At 43.2% G+C, this 20,017-nt stretch overlaps 1 protein-coding gene across 1 annotated transcript; it reads left to right on the top strand.

Moving 5' to 3' along the window:
* Positions 1-6,549: 6,549 nt before the first annotated feature.
* tm2d2 (TM2 domain containing 2) lies at positions 6,550-16,955 on the top strand. Its single transcript, XM_078565623.1, has 4 exons — positions 6,550-6,940; positions 8,313-8,400; positions 9,097-9,212; positions 16,049-16,955. The coding sequence occupies exons 1-4, from the start codon at positions 6,714-6,716 to the stop codon at positions 16,260-16,262; spliced, it is 645 nt and encodes a 214-aa protein (XP_078421749.1). The 5' UTR covers positions 6,550-6,713; the 3' UTR covers positions 16,263-16,955.
* Positions 16,956-20,017: the final 3,062 nt, after the last annotated feature.

Here is a 20,017-nt window from a genome sequence, read left to right as displayed (position 1 = left end):
CCAGGCTTTAATCCAATTAAAACGTGCACAGACACACACATAGAAACAGACCCCACTAGAATTCTATTTTAAAATAACTTCTAATAATATTATTATATCTTCTTGACATAGAGTCGGAATTTGAAATGCAGCACATTCCTTTGGTGTGCTTTCATCTCGTTGTTTGAAATATGAACAAGCACCGAACTAATTCATTCTAGCTTATTGTGATGGTTTGACAACTTCCACCACCAACATTACCTGATCCCAAAGACTTCAATGGTTGGCTGATTGTTGTGTTCATAAGGTTGATAAGTGATATTTTCGAAAGTGCAGTGCCACCTTTTCAAGCTGACCCATTGTAAATCAGAATATTCCCGATGCAGTGAGAAGTCGTGAGGTTTTCTCTTTAGTCTTTTCTGACAGTGGATGGCTTGTTGTGAACTACTTTGGTTGCCAAAGGTTTATGGAGTGAGCCTTTGCTGTTGTTTGTGGATTATTGGCTGCATTAATCTGTCCAGTCCCTTGATGCCAATTATGGTGCGAATTCTTTATTTTGTTCAAACATGCCTTGGGGGCAATGGATTGATAATCAAAGTGCTTTGAGTACAGAAACCACAAGTTCAGTTAAAAAAGGTAGTTACTGGTAAAAGAAATGACCTTCCATGCATTAAATTATAATTAGTCAAATTTGGGATTCCTTACGCGACCGTACCGGTAAGAAATTTAAGTTACTTTCAACCCTGACCTCAGTGCATTGCATCAGATCAAAGAGGCATAGCGACTGATGGATCCTACTCATGGCTATAGCAATGCTGTGCAGGTCCACGCACATATCCAGCACAAACTGCTGGATCATGGTCTCCATGGCGGTTGCCACCCTTCCAATGGTGACTTCAGTGAGCTAGCAGGTCAGTGCCACGACATCAGATGGAACATGGGTGGACTCCTCCATCCTCTGTTCTAATCTGCAGACGGCCTCTGACAACCCTGACTGCTGTCCCCCTGCTTGTCTTTGGAGCTCCAACATCTTCCTGAGGCCTCATTCCAGAGGCTCGTTATTGGACTTGGACAGGAGCCAGGCCTCCAACAGTCTTCCGAGTGTTGGTGACCTTGGCTGTCACTGCCTCCACCTACTGTGGACCAGAATCTGTGCTGTGCTCACCAGATGGTGACATCAAGCCTGCTCTAAAACTAGGTCCCACTGAGGTGTGTACCTCTGCACTGGTGGAGAATGCAGGTGAATGCTCTATATTCAGTGGGTCCTCAGAATCCTCACCCAAGTTAGCCTGGGGCTGGGACTGATGGGCTGACTGGTGGTGTGTCTCCTCCTTGTCTTGCTGGTGTACTGTAATAGAGAGAAGAGATAATTAGTGATTGGCTGGAGAGTCACCTACCTTAAAGAACACTCAAAGTTTCGGCAGGTGGGCGAAGACTAGTGGATGGGAGATGCCGATCTCACCTTTGACTCGGGAAAGGTCCCTGTCTTCGCCAGCTTGCTATGCTGCCTGCTCCTCAAAAGTGGTGAGTAGCCTGAACTCCAGCATCATGCCTGGGATCTCTCCCTCTTTTTGTGGGCGATCTGTCCTGCATAAAGACAGATGGACAGACTGTGAACAGGACAGAGGCCAAAGTAGATATTAAGCATGCCTGACTTCTGTGCGTGCTGAGTGGACCTATGTAAGGGCTGGAGACACGGATTGTGCAGGATGTGACAAGAGATGAAGATGTAAAAATGTGTGTGTGAGAGAGTCAGTGATGATGTCCCTTGTGCTGGTAGTGTGTGAGATCCCTGTGGACTAAAAACCTGCGAATGCCTGATGGCCTTCTGAGAGTATGAATTGAGAGTGAGGAGAAGGTTGACTTACCCTGACAGAGCAGATGAGGTAATTCATCCTCTTCCTGCACTGGGAAGCGGTCCTCACCAGGCGCTGACCACCCTGGCAACCCCCTCCGAAGCCTTGCTGGTAAGGTTCTAATCACGGGGGTAAAGGATCTCTCGCTGGTCCTTGACTGCCTGGAGGAATACCACCAGTCCCTTGTCACTGAATTTGGTCTCACAGCTCTTGTCTCTTCTGGGGGCCATTCTAGTACTTGCCATGACAAGTCCTAGGCTGCAGAGAGTGAATGTTTAAATAAGATACCTGGTTATATGACCCATTGAGGTAACAGAGGGTGGATGCATCCCAGCCTGTCCTGCCATGAGATACAAGATGTGCTCACTCATGCTTGCAGAGTGAGGTGAAAAGTAGATGATCTGGTGCAGAAATACACTATGCCGCCAGCAAAAACCACACTGGCATTCCTGCCCGCCACTGCACTTAGTCTCTGGAGTGGAAAATTCACCCATAGTCATAGAGTTATACAGCACAGGAACAGGCCCTTTGGCCTAGCGTGTCCATATTGCGTACTTGTGCATGTGTGCTTTGAATAAATTTGACCCAGACTATTTGAAAGGTGGGACAAGCGGACCAATGAACACTTATGAAATGTCTGATCAGTGGCGTAATTTGCCACAATGCTTTAACCCAACAGCCATTTAGATTCCTGATGGTGCAGATGTTGTAAAATGAGTAGGGTTGAAGATGAAATGGATAGCATTCAACCTCCTTCCTTCTATAGTTCACAACAACAGGCTTCAAGAAAGCATACACACTTGATGTTGGAGTACAGACAGATTTTATTTACGCCCGATATAAATGATTGGTCTAACCAGTTACAGAGAGTGACATTCGGTTGCAAATCCCATTCTTCAAGTCCTCCGAAGAACTGTTAAAAATCTTGTTTCTTTATGCACCATATTTTCCCTACATCAAAGGTACTTGCCTTGGATAAGATCTTGTGACATACCTATTCATTCGCGCCACACAAGAGCCAAACAATGACCATCTCCAACAAAAGAGAATTCAGCTATCTGCCCTTGACAATCAATGGCATTACTGTCACTGAATCCCCCAGTATCAACATCCTAGGGGTACTGTTGACCAGAAACTGAACTGGACCAGCCACATAAACACTGTGGCTATAAAAGTAAGGTCAGAGGGTGGGCATCCTGTGGCAAGTAACTTACCTTCTGACTCCCTAAAGCCTGTTCACCATCTACAAGATACAAGTCAGGAGTGTGATGGAATACTCTCCACTTGCCTGGATAATTGCAGCTCCAACAATCATCAAGAAGCTCAACACCATCAGGACAAAGCAGCCCACATGATCAGCACCCCATCCACCTCCTTAATTATTCACTCTCTCCACCACCGACACACAGTGGCAGCAGTGCGTACCATCTACATGATGCACTGCAGCAACTCACCAAGGCTCCTTTGATAGCACCTTCCAAACCTGCGACCTCTACCACCTTGAAGGACAAGGGCAGCAGATACATGGGAACACTACCACCTGCATGTTCCCCTCCAAGTCTGACTTGTAACTATATCGCTGTTCCTTCACTGTCAGCATTTGTTGCCCATCCCTAACTGCCCTTGAGAAGGTGGTGGTGAACTGCTGCAGTCCATGTGGTGTAGGTACACTCAAGCACCATTTGGAAGCGAATTCCAAGATTTTGACCGAAGAACAGTGAAGGAATGGTGATATAGTTCCAATTCAGGATGGTGTGTGGTTTGGAGGGAAGCTTGCAGGTGGTGGTGTTCCTATGTATCTGATGCTCTCGTCCTTCCAGGTGGTAGAGGTCGCAGGTTTGGAAGGTGCTGTCAAAGGAGGCTTGGTCAGTTGCTGCAGTGCATCTTGTAGATAGTACATACTGCTGCCACTGTGCGTCAGTAGTGGAGAGGGTTAATGTTTAAGGAGTTGGATGGTGTGCTGATCAAGTGGGCTGCTTTGCCATGGATAGTGTTGAGCTTCTTGAGTATTGTTGGAGCTGCACTGACTCAGGCAAGTGGAGAGTATTCCATCACTTTGCTGATTTCTGCCTTGTAGATGGTGAACAGGCTTTGGGGAGTCAGGAGATGAGTTACTTGCTGCAGAATTCCCAGCCTCTGACTTGCTGTTATAGCCACAGTATGTATATGGCTGGCCCATATTCAGTTTCTGGTCCGTGGTAACTTCCAGGATGTTATTAGCTTGGGATTCAGTGATGTCAAGGAGAGACAGTCAGATTCTCTCTTGTTGGAGATGGTCATTGACTGGTATTTGTGCGGCACGAATGTTACTTGCCACTTATCAGCCCAAGTATGAATGTGGTCCAGGTCTTGCTGCATATGGGCACAGACTGCTTCAGTATCTGAGGAGTTGCAAATTGTGCTGAACATTGAGCAATCATCAGTGAACACCCCTTCTTCTGACCTTATGATGGAGGGAAGGTCATGGATAACTTATGGAGAACTCAAAACATTGGGATGTAAATGCTTCAGTGTGAGGTCGAAACTGAGTTGTTATGGGAATGCAGGAATAAGTTCATTCATTTGATTATTTGTTTTCAGGTTTCTGGGCAACAGCCTTTGTGTTGGTGATTTTAAGTATGGTCTGGAAAACGTATCATAATTTTTCTTGCAAGTATATAGAATTGAACTGCCTACCAATGGACAAGTGTTTGAACAAATAAATCAGGATAATTTCTGCACTCACTCCCATGGCAGTGACAGAACTAATGATTCTTGCGTTAGTTTGAGAAGATGTGTCTTAATGTGAACCCGTTTCTATTTCTGTTCTCAGGAAATTGAAATTGCAACAGAGATGCAAATTTTCAGATGATTTGCAAATTATCAGATGAGAAGGATTTCAGGATATACGGGTAGCTGACTAGCTGCACAGGGATTGGAGGGAAATGTGGCTGGGAGGCCCATGGGCTGGCCTATCCAGCTTCACCGACCGTGCTGAGGTTTAAACCACAAGTGGTAATTCTGATGTTTATTTGCTTCAACACAATGGCAGCTTGCATTTATACTGTGCCTTTAACATAGTAAAACTTCTCCTATGGTGCTTCACAAGAGTGCTAGCAAACAAAAATTGACACCAAGACGCATAAGAAGATATTGGAACAACTTGGTCAAAGAGGAAGGTTTTAAGGAGCATCTTAAAAGAAAGAAGCAAAAATAAAAGCAAAATACTGCGGATGCTGGAAATCTAGAACAAAAACAAAAATAGCTGGAAAAACTCAGCAGGCCTGACAGCATCTGCGGAGAGGGATACATTTAATGTTTCAAGTCCGAATGACTTCATCAGAACTAAGAAAAAATAGAAAAGAGGTGAAATATAAACTGGTTTAAGGGGGGGTGGGACAGGTAGAGCTGGATAGAGGGCCAGTGATAGGTGGAGATTGCCAAAAGATGTCATAGACAAAAGAACAAAGAGGTGTTGACAGTGGTGATATTAGCTAAGAAATGTGCTAATGGGGACATTAAGGGTAGAAAGCAGGACGAGCAAGGGACAGATAGCCCTAGTGGGGGTGGGGTGGGGGGGGGGGATCGAAATAGGCTGAAAGGTAGAGATAAAACAATGGATGGAATACATTTAAAAATAATGGAAATAGGTGGGGAGAGAAAAATATATATAAATTATTGGAAAAAGGTTGATCGGAAAGGGGGTGGGATGGAGGGGAGAGGTCACGATCTAAAGTTGTTGAACTCAATATTCAGTCCGGAAGGCTATAAAGTATCTAGTCGGAAGATGAGGTGCTGTTCCTCCAGTTTGCGTTGAGCTTCACTGGAACAATGCAGCAGGCCAAGGACGGACACGTGGGCATGAGAGCAAGGTGGTGTGTTGAAATGGCAAGCGACAGGGAGGTCTGGGTCATGCTTGTGGATAGACCAAAGGTGTTCAGACTCGAAACGTTAACTGTATCCCTCTTTGCAGATGCTGTCAGACCTGCTGAGTTTTTCCAGGTATTTTTGTTTTTGTCCTCTTCTTAAAAGAAAGCATGTGGGGCAGGAGGTTTGAGGAAGAAGTTCCAGAGCTTAAGGCATTGGCATAATGGGTATAAAAATGGAAGATGTTTTGTTGTATACAGAACATATATATATATATATATAAACAAATCGCTGTGATTTAAACCAAATAATTTCAGAGCATTTAAATTCAGTGAGCACACCCAACATCTGGAATATTTGTGAATGGGTTATTGAGTCCCCAGCACCTACCACTTACAAGCTGAACTTGCATGTACACTTACAAGCTGAACTTGCATGTTCTACTTACTCAAAGAGTGAATCATAATGATGCTTTCGTTATTCTTATCATGACCCAACGTAGAAAGGACGATTTTGCATTATTTTTTAAAAAAAACGAATGAATAATATATTTACTTCTGAATGCATCCCTTCAAAATCTATTTGGAATGCAAAGTTAAGAGGTTTTATTTCAAGTCTTATTTGGTTAAAGGCGCTACAGGAATGCAAGTTGTGGCTGTTGGTGCATTTTGTCTCAACCAACATTTACAATAAAGCATCAGCTGGTGTGTTGCGCTCTTTGCCGCCGACTGATTGGCCAGTTGCTAGTGCCAATGATTGGCCCCAGGGGCGGGGAGGGGCGGGCTCAGACCACGTGTGTATGCCATTGCTATATGATTGGGTCAGTATGAACGTCAATCATTCATCTCCTGAATGATGGGGGGGGGGTGGAGAAAGCGGGCACGTGGTCCGGAAAGCGGGCCGCCTGATTGGTCAGGGGCGCGCGTCGGTCGGCATCCGCCGGCAATGGTGGACGAGGCTGTTTTTCGTTGGAAGGCCGGGCGGAGCTGAGCTGAGGGGGAGGGGGGGATACAGAAAGAGGTCGGGGGAGGAATGTGGGCTGTCTCGCCGGGTCACCTGCTGCTGGGGGGGCAGTTGGTGCTGCTGGCAGCCGCTGTGTTGCTGCAGTGCCTGGCCGCCGGTTCGCTGTCCCAGAACCTGACGGCCAACGGCTCGCCGCAGTCACAGGCCCAGGTCGAGGAGCCGAGAATCGAACTGGAGGAGACGAAGCTGCTCGAGCACCGAGACCCCCTTTCCCCATTAGTGCTCTGTAGCTTCCTGTAAGTCCCTTGCCTTCTCCCTCTCACTATTGTTTGCAGCCCAAAGATCGCTGGTATTGGATAACAACAATCTGCATTTACACAACGCCTGTAACGCAGTAAAACCTCAAGTTTCTGCCATTTCTTTCTCAAGTACATTCCTATACTTATTTTCTCATGTTCCTCATCGTCTCCATATGTTAACGAATTCTATATTTTAACCACGGGTTGGGTAAAGATCTTTCTCTTAAATTCCCTATTAGATTTTATTGGTGACTGGTTGACAGATACAAGGTGTGAGTAGCTGCATGTCAACCCACACTTCTGTACAGTTCAACTGACAGGCTGTGTGCAATAAAGAAAATTATTGGCATAGATTTTCCCCTCCATGCCATAACTCAAAATATCACCTCTACATCAATGCTGTTGAGCCCTTTCTATTTCCCCCCATCCACCTCAGTCTCAAAAAGCTCTTATCGTCTCGCTTTTCTCTTCTGGAGAAGAGCACGAATCTGATCTTTCCTGAGAGCTGTAATGGAACCGCTTTGTAATGACCCTGTAAATCATCTCAGTACCTGCCTCCATATATCCTATTGTGGAGTTTAAAATGATGTACAGTACCCCAATGTAATCTAACCAAGGTTTGACTTGCACTTTTTAAATTCTGTTCCCCTAAGAATTAATTAAAGTGCTTTGTTTACACTTATTATGTCTTTGTTCCTGCTTTTGATTTGTCTGTCTATCCCCTAATGGCTTTAGGCACTTTATTTTCCAAGTGGTGAGGACAGAATCTTCTACTTTGATTACTCACCATGAACCCCACCCAAAACACCTACCGAAGTCAGATTTATATTTTAACTTCATTTGAGAAAGTCTTCTCTTTCCCCCACCCCGAGACACAAACTTGGGTCCCTGTTTATCCCTCCTTTCCCTAAACATAATTTCCTGGAACATGAACCCAGGAATATCTCACTATCCTACCCCACAAAATATAAGCATGGGTTCTTTTCCGTTTCCCCCACCACCTCAAAATAGAAGCCCAAGTTCTTGCACCACTCCTGCAAAACTCTCGAAGATTTTAAAGCTCATTCAAGCAAGAGCATCGAGTTGTCACTTCTCTGCCTGCCTTCTTCAGAAACCTCAGCCCAGGATCTCTGACTGAAGGATTAACCTTCATGTATCCTTTGCGAATCATTTGTGCCTGGCTGGAGCACAAACATGTAAAATTCAAAGAAACAGAAAATCCTGTCAAGTTAACATTTGAGGTAGACCCTTCATGAGAACGGAAGTAATACTGCATTTACTTTAAACAAGAAACATAAACTTTTGGTTTGTTAAATGATAGTATTTTTAATTTGAAATTGGGCTTAATTTTATACTGTATTTGTTGCAGGCCAGATGAATTTGTTCAGTGCGATGACCCAGTGGACCTTTTTGGAAATGATACTGCCTACCAAGAGCAAGGATATGGTTGTGTAAAAGTAAGAAAAATTTCATTTCTGTCTTCTCCCATTTTCAGTCAAGTTTTGTTGTCAGCTGTCCCACTGTTTATGTTGATTGGGAAAGCTGCCAATCAAATTTCACATTTGGAAAGCGTTATACTTAAAATTTTGACGTCTCTGATTTCTCTAAAGGTGCCAACTTCTTACAGTGTGTTTCTCGCATTTTCAGTTTTTGCTCTTTATTAGCAAACCTCCACCTAATATACTTCAACCAATGAGGCTGTTGCAGTTGCTCTCAGTGCCAGTGGGCTGCTAAGAAAAATTCGTAATCAGACATCAACAACTCCGTGACCTTGAAATTAGGCAGTCTATCTGTGACTGCAGTTTGAGCTTCAAACCTGAATCCAAGGAACGACAAGCCAGCTATCTTGTGTGTTGAAACAAAGATTTGATTTCAAATGGATTGCCATTATGTGACCAGAAAATTGCACATAATTCAGTGAGAGGCAAGCCAACATAAAAGTCGAAATATGAGCAAGGCTACTGTTAAGACCAAGCAACTTGGACCTAATGTATGGTAGAAAATACTGTGTGGGATGGAGCTGTTGGTCTGATGAATGATATTACATGGATTGCACTGATCTAATCACCCTAAGGGATTTTGTATTTACTGTTAACTGGATGTGGGGGGCCTGATGTTAACTGGTTTAATGAACTTTGTACTTTGGTCAACAGTTTGGCGGGCAAGCTTACAACGAAGTGAAGCACACACCAGTGCGTTGTTCTGCATTAAAGGATATAGAGTGTGCTGGGCCCCGCACCTTCCTCCGAGGAAATGTGCCGTGTATCAAGTAAGAATTTAATTTGATTTTCTGACTTTGGTTTTATCAGTTAGCTTTGAATGTCGATTTAATATTTCATGTTTCCACCATCGAACCTAAAAGGAGGGTTGAATCAACATGTTAATTTTTTATGTGACAACCAACTGCTTTAGGTTTGTTTGGGACCAAGGTGGTTTAAGGCAATTGAAAATTTTATGGGTAAGACTTGGAAAAAGTGTAACATTATGAAGTAATTATGTTTATTTGAAGAATGAACAAAAGATCCACTCATAATTCAAGCCAATTAAACTGTAAACATTATTTGTACGCTTAAAACTTTATATTGTTTGAATTATTTAATGACTTTCAAAGGGAATGGAATATATTTTGAAAACGAAAATTTGCAGGGCGAAGGGGAAAGGGCAAGTGAGTGGAACTTAGTGGATAGAATTTTCAAAATGCTGGCACAGTCATGAAGGACTGAATGGCCACTTGTGTGAAATGATTCTAGTTGGTGAAAAAACAAATTGGCTATTTTGTGCTTGTAAATGTAGAATAATTAAATTGCAAGTTTTACCTTTATACATATTTTGTAAACTATTTAAATCTTAAGATGGTGCCAAATCAGTTGAAGCATTGAGATTGTAACATTTGTGAAATACCCGAGGGATCAAGTGACAATATATCCAAATATTTTAAAACTATCTGCATGTGAGGAAATAGAAGGAGCTAACAAAATATCAAATTAGACTGGAAGCAGAGCAATGTGAACCTGGCCAGGAATGGGACAACATGAAGCCAGCTGGGAGTGGGTTGGGAGCGGAGAGGGATGGGCCGAGAGCAGGGTGATGAGGAGAGAAGCAGCAAAGAGCATGGCGTAAAGCAGAGGGACTGTGGAGTGGGATGTTGTGACATGGGCTAGGAATGGAACGTTGCAGAGAGGAGCATAATGAAGCGGGCTGGCAATTGAATTGGAGCAGAGAGACATGACATGAGCTGGGAGCAGACATGTCTATTAAAAATGAATCTGTACTGAATGGGAGAAGAGAAAAATAAAAATGGCAAAATGATTTCACAGGTAAGGAAGTTATGTGGGTGAATATATTTGTAAGCTTTTAATATTTTCTAGATTAATCAACTATAAAGTAAGACTTGATCAATTAATTTGTATCAAAACTGAAGCGAATTTGACAATTTTCCACATAATTAATATCAGTGCTCAATGAATCATGAAGACCTACAAGACAAAGTTAAAATTAAATAGATAGTCAAACTAAAGATGTGGAACAGAAATACCTGGAAAAACTTAGCAGGTCTGGCAGCATCGGCGGAGAAGAGCACAGTTGATGTTTCGAGTCCTCATGACCCTTCAACAGAACTAAGTAAAAATAGGAAAGGGGTGAAATATAAGCTGGTTTAAGGGTGGCAGGGGGCTGTTGTTGGGACAAGAAGCCAGTAATATGTGGAGATAACTAAAAGATGTCACAGACAAAGGGGAAAAGAGGTGTTGAAGGTGGTGATATTATCTAAAAGAATGTGCTAATTAAGAGTAGAAAGCAGGACAGACAAGGTACAGATAGCTCTAGTGGGGGTGGGGTGAAGGAATACTAAAAAGGTAGAGATAAACAATGGGTGGAAATACATTTAACAATAATGGAAATAGGTGGGAAAAGAAAAATCTATATAAATTATTGGAAAACACAAAAAGGAGGGGGAAGAAACGGAAAGGGGGTGGGGATGGAGGAGAGAGTTCAAGATCTAAAATTGTTGAACTCAATATTCAGTCCGGAAGGCTGTAAAGTGCCTAGTCGGAAGATGAGGTGCTGTTCCTCCAGTTTGCGTTGAGCTTCACTGGAACAATGCAGCAAGCCAAGGACAGACATGTGGGCATGAGAGCAGGGTGGAATGTTGAAATGGCAAGCGACAGGGAGGTCTGGGTAATAGGACAAGGGGGACCCTATCATGTTTCCGGGAAGGAGGAGAAGGCGTGAGGGCGGATGCGTGAGGGTGAGGATCTCCTTGTCCTCACTTATCACCCCACCAGCCTCCGCATTCAAAGGATCATCCTCCGCCATTTCCGCCAACTCCAGCATGATGCCACCACCAAACACATCTTCCCTTCACACCCCCCCTCCCCCCACGGTGGCATTCCGTAGGGATAGTTCCTTCCTTGACACCCTGGTCCACTCCTCCATCACCCCCTACTCCTCAACCCCCTCCCACGGCACCTTCCCATGCAACCGCAGAAGATGCAACAACTGCCCCTTCACTTCCTCTCTCCTCACTGTCCAAGGGCCCAAACACTCCTTTCAAGTGAAGCAGCGTTTCACTTGCACTTCCCTCAACTTAGTCTTCTGCATTCGTTGCTCCCAATGCGGTTTCCTCTACATTGGAGAGACCAAACGCAGACTGGGTGACCGCTTTGCACAACACCTTCGGTCTGTCCGCAAGCATTACCCAGACCTCCCTGTCGCTTGCCATTTCAACACTCCACCCTGCTCTCATGCCCACATGTCTGTCCTTGGCTTGCTGCATTGTTCCAGTGAAGCTCAATGCAAACTGGAGGAACAGCACCTCATCTTCCGATTAGGCACTTTACAGCCTTCCGGACTGAATATTGAGTTCAACAATTTTAGATCTTAAACTCTCTCCTCCATCGCCACCCCCTTTCCGTTTCTTCCCCCTCCTTTTTGTTTTTTCCAATAATGTATATAGATTTTTCTTTTCCCACCTATTTCTGTTATTTTTAAATGTATTTCCAACCATTGTTTTTCTCTACCTTTTAGCCTTTTTAGTATTCCTTCACCCCACCCCCACTAGAGCTATCTGTACCTTGTCTGTCCCGCTTTCTACTCTTAATTAGCACATTCCTTTAGATAATATCACCACCTTCAACACCTTTTTGTCCTTTTGTCTGTGACATCTTTTGGTTATCTCCACCTATTACTGGCTTCTTGTCCCAACACCCGCCCCCCCCCCACCCCCCAAACCAGCTTATATTTCACCCCTTTCCTATTTTTACTTAGTTCTGTTGAAGGGTCATGAGGACTCGAAACGACAACTGTGCTCTTCTCCGCCGATGCTGCCAGACCTGCTGAGTTTTTCCAGGTATTTCTGTTTTTGTTTTGGATTTCCAGCATCCGCAGTTCTTTGCTTTTAAAGATGTGCAAGTTTTTCAGCAAATTTGACCCAAGGTTTTTAGATAACAAGAGTTAAGTAAAAACAGTTCAGTTAACCTCCCTAGCAAGTAAAGTGACATTAACACGTGAGAAGCTGATTGGTGAGTAGCTGGTGAGTCTTTATTTCAGGAGTAAGTTTAATAGTCTTTTAAAGTTTAATTAGATGCATGTCAGGGCAGCTCCGACCCATGGCGTGCACATCCTATTCCATGTGTGAACTCCAAGATGGTTCTCATGACCTAGATAACCAAATGCAGGAAGTCTTGTCAGCTACAGCAGCTCAAATTTGACCTTTTCTTTGCATTGTCTTTATCGAAGAAGAAGATGGTGCCCAAGCCAGGGTGAAAGAGGAAGTTGTTAAGATAGTGGATGGGTAAAAAATTGATTCAGAGGAGGTATTAGATAGGCTTGCTGTACTTAAAGTTGATAAGTCACCAGGCCCATATGTGATGCATCCAAGGATACTGAGGGAAGTAAGGGTGGAAATTACTGAGGCACTGAACATAATCTTCAAATCCACCCTATATACTGGGGTGGTGCCAGAGGACTGGAGAATTGCAAACATTACAGCCTTGTTGAATAAAAAGTGTTAGGAGAAGCCTGGCAACTACAACTCAGTCAGTGTAACCTTGGTGAAGGGAAAACTTTTATAAACAATATCGGGCCATAACTTGCTCAGAGTGGCAATAAGCATTGGATTGCCGCTTTGTGCCCAATTACCTACTCTAAATTTCTTCCGTGCCTGCCTCGCCCAACCTTCTGACTCGGGCCAGGCAAGATCCAGGCAGTGCAGCGGTCTCCAAGGCCCAGCGTCGCAGTCTGGCTCCGTTGGATTGAAGAAGGACAAGCTCCCTTTTGTACGGCACAAGCTGCTGTAAACCAGGTAAGTTTAAGGGTCCGATCGAAATTGACAGACCGGGGAGAAGTTAAGTGACTTGGAGGGTGGGGGTGGTTTGAGGCTTCAGAGGGTGGGGAGGCGGGGGGGTCTGACATCGGGGAGGGCTGTGGGGGTGCTGGCATCAAAGGGGTTGGTTGGGGTGTTGGACATTGGGGTGGTGCTGGTGGGGTGGGGTTGGACGTCTGAGGTGGCGGGGGTGGGTGTTATCGCACATGGTGGTGTTGGGGGGCTACTGGAATTGGAGGGGTGTGAGGGTATGGTTTTTGCATCAGAAGGGGTTTGGGGTGGGGGCAGCCAGGCATTGGGGGGCTGGGAGTCGGGCTGGACATGGGCGGGGTCGGGGGGCGTTGGGCTGGACATAGGTGGGGTGGGGAGGTGTCGGACATCGGGGCGGGGGGAGGGTGGGTGTCAGGGGAATATCATGGGGGGTGTTGGAGATTACACTGTGGAGGAGGGGTAGTTGGTCTGTGGAGGAAAACCTCTGGGTGTTGGGAGTGTGGGGGAAGACCCCTGCGACTGTGGTGGGGGGCGGGGGAGTCCCCTGGGAGGAATGGGGTGGCCTGTATAACAATAGTTACCCAGGGGTCAGAAGAGATTTTAATTCTTCTAACATTTTCTGAGTAACTATTTGTGTAACACAGCCAGAACCATCCAAAGTTTGCAATTTAAATTACATTTTCGGATAGTTCCCAGAATAAGGCAACTGCCCAGATGAAGTTTGCACCTCAAGGCAATTGCTGTGCAAACCCTGACCTTTGAATTTCCGAGAGGGGTTTCCCAGTGCACTTTTGGGGAGCTCGGAAGTTCATCCCAATAATTCAGAAGAAAATTAACACTTATTTGAACAAAAGTGGATTAATTAAGGAAACCTTGCACAGATTTGTTAAGGGAAAATTGTGATTAACTAACTTGTGTTTATTGGTGAAGTAGCAAAGAGAATTGATGAGGGTAATGTGGTGTACAAGGACTTCCAGAATTTGATAAAATGACATGTCAGCAAAGCGTTTGGGCTGGAGGAAATAGTGGGGTTTCCCAAGGGGTTGGTATTAGGACACCTGATTTTCTTTATATATATATATATATTAATGACCAAAAGTTGGCTATACAGGGCACAAACACAAAATTTGCAGATGACACAAAACTTGGCAATAATGTGAACTGTGAGCAGGATAGTAATAAACTCCAAGAGGATATAAACAGGCTGGTGGAATGGGCAGATAAGTGACAGATGAAATTTAATGCAGGCAAGTGTGAAATGATTCATTTTGGTCTGGAGGCCAAGAAGAGGCACAATAAAGGGCACAATTCTAAAGGAGGTGCAGGAGCAGAGGGACCTGGAGATGTGTGTGCACAAATCATTGCAGGTGGCAGGACAGGTTGAGCAAGTGGTTAATAAGGCATATGGGACCCTGGGTTTATAAATAGGGGTATAGATTACAAAAGCAAGGAATTTATGATGAACCTGTATAAAACACTGGTTCAACCTCAACTGGAGTATCATGTCCAGTTCTGGGCACCACACTTTAAGAAGGACATGAAGGCATTAGACAAGGTGCAGGTAGGATTCCTAAGAATGGTTCCAACGATGAGGAATTTCAGCTACATGAATAGATTGGAGAAGTTGGAGCTGTTCTCCTTGGAGAAGTGGTAGTTGAGAAGAGATGTGATAGAGGTGTTCAATAATTACGTGGAATCGAAACAGAATAGATAGGGAGAAACTTGCCTTGATAGAAAAGTCGGGAACCAGAAGCCACAGATTTAAGTTGAAAGGCAACAGAAGCACCAGCAACATGAAGAAAATCTTTTATATGAAGGACATGGAATGCATTTCCTGATAGTGTGTTGGAGACATATTCAATCAAGGCTTTCAAAAGACAATTGGAGAATTGTTGGATAAGAAAAAAAATTGTAGGGCTACGGGGAAAATGCAAGGGCGTGAGATTGGGTGCATAAGACTCCGTGATTTGCACTTGCAGAGAACCGGCAAGCCGAATGTCTCCTGTGCTCTAACCATTCTAGGATGTTAAGAAACCTGAACAGCACCAGATTATAGATATAATGTGGCACATAAAATCTGTTGTACCATGTTCAGTGAATTGCACCAAACCACATGGCTGTGTGAGGCCTTCATTCAAGCAGCAGGTCCTGTGGGAGAGAGGACCTTAGAATGGGACTCCAGTATTTTACTTTAATTCTGCACCTATGCCTCCAATTGGTACCAGCTCACTTCTGAAATCTGCATGTTGTGTTATTTTCAAGAATGAAGACAAATTCCAAATTGGCACCTGATGCATAATCCCCTGCATCACTCCATTTTGTCCTCAGCTTCCTACACTCTCTCAAGTTAAGCTTGAGGAACAAAATCTCATCCTTCAATTAGGCATTTACAGTCTTCCAGACTGGACATTGAGTTCAGTCATTTCAGTTCATAACCATTGCTCCTGTTGCTTTGGATGGCAGTTGGTGGTGATTGTGCTCTGCCCACTTAGAGCACCTCTAGCCCTATCTTTTTGTTTCTTTATTTATTCCTCTACCATCTCCCTTTGCCTTGTGCCAACATTCCCTTTTGTTTGTCTCCGCCACCCCTTTCCCTGCCTCAGTACTTAAGACTTGTTAAATATCTAACTTTCTACAGTGCTGACAAATGGATAACTGTTTCTCTGTCCACAAGTTCTGCCTTTATTGCAAAAGGATTATCTTACCTGGACAATCTGAACAATTCAATCTGATGACTTGTTTTTAATGTGTTCTGTTTTTTCACTAAGCCCTCTTACATGTGTATTTTGCAGGTACACGGGACACTATTTTGTTACAACTTTGCTATATTCCTTTTTCCTGGGGTGCTTCGGTGTCGATAGATTTTGCCTGGCGCACACTGGCACTGCAGTAGGAAAACTGCTGACACTTGGAGGTCTCGGGATCTGGTGGTTTGTGGATCTTATACTGCTCATCACAGGCGGCCTGATGCCCAGTGATGGCAGTAACTGGTGCACTTATTACTGAAGATGCATTTCAACTGAATTCTGTGAAGTCTTTTTTGGCTTTGTTGAGGGGTCTGAGAAAGGACAAAGCACATCTGGATTCTGTTTATGCCTTGCCCTGGACTAGTTACAGTTTGTTCAGACACAATGAGTCCTAGGATATAGAGACTTGCTTGTTTTTTTTTCATCCCTCATGTTTGATCTATCCCTGTGGGTATATGTAAGATATAATGTCTCAGGCTGAAAGAGCTTGTGTATCATTTTTATTAAGTCTATACATATAAATTTTGCAATCATGTTATTCTGATTTTGTTTAATTTGCCTTATGAGAAATTAAGTGCACGCACCAGCTAGACATACTGGAGCATTGAAGTTGAAAATTATATACTACATTTCAAAACTGGTTGAATTTTTGAGAGTTATTGATTGCCTGTTATTTCAAGCGCTTTGAAGAAACAATGCAAACGCAATCTGAAATTTGAAAGATTGGAGTTGAAATGGTAGTGGAATTAAATATGCGCACCATAGAAAATGTTTAGGGAAGTTAAAATCCTATTGGAAGGCAAACTAAGAACTTGTACAAAATTGTTGTTTTCAATCAATTGTAAAGAAATTTGAGTGTGTGCTATTTAACACATAGAGCCACCAGAGGGCATAATAATGTCTCCACATTTAGCAGGTGAAATATGGCCAATAAAAACATTTTTAAAATGTATACTTAATGTGTCTATGTGTGAAAGATGCTTTTAATTTGGTAAGTATTGTAGTGCAGGTCACAGCAGGTCAGACCTGAGAATTGGGGTAATTGGAACAGGATAAAGCTGGAAAGTTAAGATTGAATTACTCATTCACAGTGACGTTTGATTTGGGCGATGCATGTTGGATTTATTTCACATTACTTCATAGCTACGGTCAAACAGGTGTGGAGGCAGCAGCCTTTCCTCACTTACCCTTTTTTAAATTTCTCTTCTCATTGTGGAGAAACTTGTTAGGCCAAGTGCCAGTCCAGTGTAAAACTGAGACCCACGGGATCCATTTCTAATTTATTATTTGCATACATATTTGTGCTTTTCACATAATATGTAATTTTTAATTGCCATAGTATTTCTATCTGCTAAGTTATCCCTTTGGCCTCTTTTTGTGTTCTTTTTGCGATAATATGGCACTCTTCACTTTGTCTACTATTCTTTTTCTAGTCTGTTACTTTGCACACTGTAGTGCTGGCCTGAAATAGGTTGGTTCAACAACACAGGCAGCCTAGATTTTGCCTTGATGAAACCAGAGAGGCTGGGGTAGAGAGAGAAATAGCTGGAGGCCAGGCAGAGGAAGGCTGATAAGATGTTGAAAGACAATTAGGAGGTATAGGCAAAAAAGAAACTGAGGGGAGGTGTGTATGGGGACAGGGGAGGGTGGGGGGAGGGGTGAAAGCGAGCAAGAAGCTAGAGTTGAAAGTGTAACAAGGACAGGGTATGCAGGTAGATAGAGCAAATGAAAGGTATAGAGAGGTTAGCAGACAGAGAAAAATGGCATGTATTCAGAACCTATCTCAAATTTTCACCAAGATCCTTCAGAAGGTCACAAAGCATGACTGCCAAACTCTGGATCTGTACACTGAGTGCTACTGGACCGAGACATTGCTACTTCCCTTACTGCAGAAGAACACAAGCAATACCAACAGTAAGCCAAATGTCATTGAACCCTAAGCTGTGTCAAACCTCTTCTCAACAGCAATTGTTGACTCTTTTAAGTCAAGTGGTTCTTATGTTATCCATCACCGGACATAACCACGATAATTGTGGAACAGCGGATCCCCAAACTCTGCTTTTTTTATTCATTCACAGGATGTGGACTTTTCTGGCTAGGCAAGCATTTATTGCCAATCCCTAATTGCCCTTGAGAAGGTGGTGGTGAACTGCCTCCTTGAACTGCTGCAGTCCATATGGTGTAGGTGCACCCACAGTGCTGCTAGGGAGGGAATTCCAGAATTTTGACCCAGCGACTGAAGGAAGTATGAGTAGTACTAAGCTACAGATTGATTTTAAAGCAGGCACAATGCTTAGTAAATAGACATTGTAAATCTAGAACTTAATTTCTAAAAAGAGATGTATAGTAAAAAAAGATTTCTGTGTAAAGACTTGTTTCTCGCTAAACTTCTGTGGATTTCACCTTCTTACCTCAAACTTTGATTTGCTTAAAGTGGCAGCAGGATTTTTTCATTGTAATATTAGGCATTGGTGAATCTTGATTTTTAGAAGTATTTGTTTTAATTAAAACAATGTCTATGCCACAACTTTTCCAGCAAAATATTGCAGTAAATATTTGGGTTTAATTTTTTGCTCATTGTATAGTATCTATAAAGTTACTTCATTCAGTTGAAAACTTGTTTTCGTGACTGAAGTTATGCAAGTTTACTTCACATTTAATATATTTCAAATAAACAGTATCTTGGTGTTTAGCTGGTTATCAATTGATCAGCTTTTCATACTTCAGATAAAATGCCTGGAAAGATCTTCATATTTAAGTCTAAACAGCTGAAGGTGCTGATTTGCTGTGGAATCATTCTGCATGCATTTGCACCCAGATAGGAACCTGGTAACATAGCTGCTCTTAACTAGTGCATCTAGCTGATGAGTGTTGCTGGGATTTTGGACCCGAGAGGACGTTATACCCAAATACAAAAAAGAAACTGAGGTCACTGTTGTTTTACCAGTCGAGTTTAAGGAAGAACATCAGTTACAGCATTGTCTGGCAGCATTTGTGTACAGAAAAACAGTTAATATTTCATAAGAACATAAATAGGAGCAGGAGTAGGCCATTCAGCCCCTCAAGCCTACCCTACCATTCAATAAGATCATGGCTGATCTGCCCCAGGCCTCAACTCCACTTTTGTGCCAGCTCCTCATAGCCCTCAACTCCCTGATATTTCAAAAATCTATTTACCTCCTCTTTAAATACTTTGTGATCTAGCCTCCACAACGCTCTGGGATAGAGAATTTGAGTCATTCACTACCCTTTGAGAAGAAATTCGTTTGCATCTCAGTTTTAAGTGTGTCCCCTTATTCTGTAACTATGTCTGCTAGTTTGCGATTCCACCCACTAGTGGAAACATCATCTCAACATATACTTTGTCAAGCCCCCTCAGAATCTTGTACATTTCAATAAGATCACCCCACATTCTTCTAAACTCTATTGAATAAAGGCCTAACCCGTTTAGCCGTTCTTGATAAGTCAACCTCTTCATCCCAGGAATCAGCCTAGTGAATCTCTTTTGAACACCTTGTACAGTTGTAACAAGAGTCTATTTTTAAACTCCAACCCCCTAGCAATATAGGCCAAAATTCCATTTGCTGCCTTAATTATTTGCACCTGCATGCTAACTTTGTGTTTTTCTTGCACAAGAACACCCAGATCCCTCTGTGCTGCACTTTTTTGGAGTCTCTCTCCTTTTAAATAATAGTCTGCCTTTTGATTCTTCCTACCAAAGTTCATAACCTCACACTTTCCTACATTAAAGTCCATCTGTCAAGTTTTTGCCCACTCACTCAACTTTTCTATATTCCCTTGCAGATTCCTTATGTCCTCATCACAACATGCCCTCCCGCCTATTTTTGTATCATCAGCAAATCTGGATACATTACACTCTACCCCCTTCTCCAAGTCATTAATTTAAATAGTAAATAATTGAGGCCCTAGTACTAATCCTTGTGGCACTCCACTAGTTACGTCTTTCCAACCTGAAAAAGACGCATTAATCCCGACTCGGTGTGTTAACCAACC

Source organism: Cetorhinus maximus, chromosome 20 (genome assembly GCF_964194155.1).
Source record: "Cetorhinus maximus chromosome 20, sCetMax3.hap1.1, whole genome shotgun sequence".
NCBI lineage: Eukaryota > Metazoa > Chordata > Chondrichthyes > Lamniformes > Cetorhinidae > Cetorhinus > Cetorhinus maximus.
This window is presented reverse-complemented; position numbering and strand designations above follow the sequence as displayed.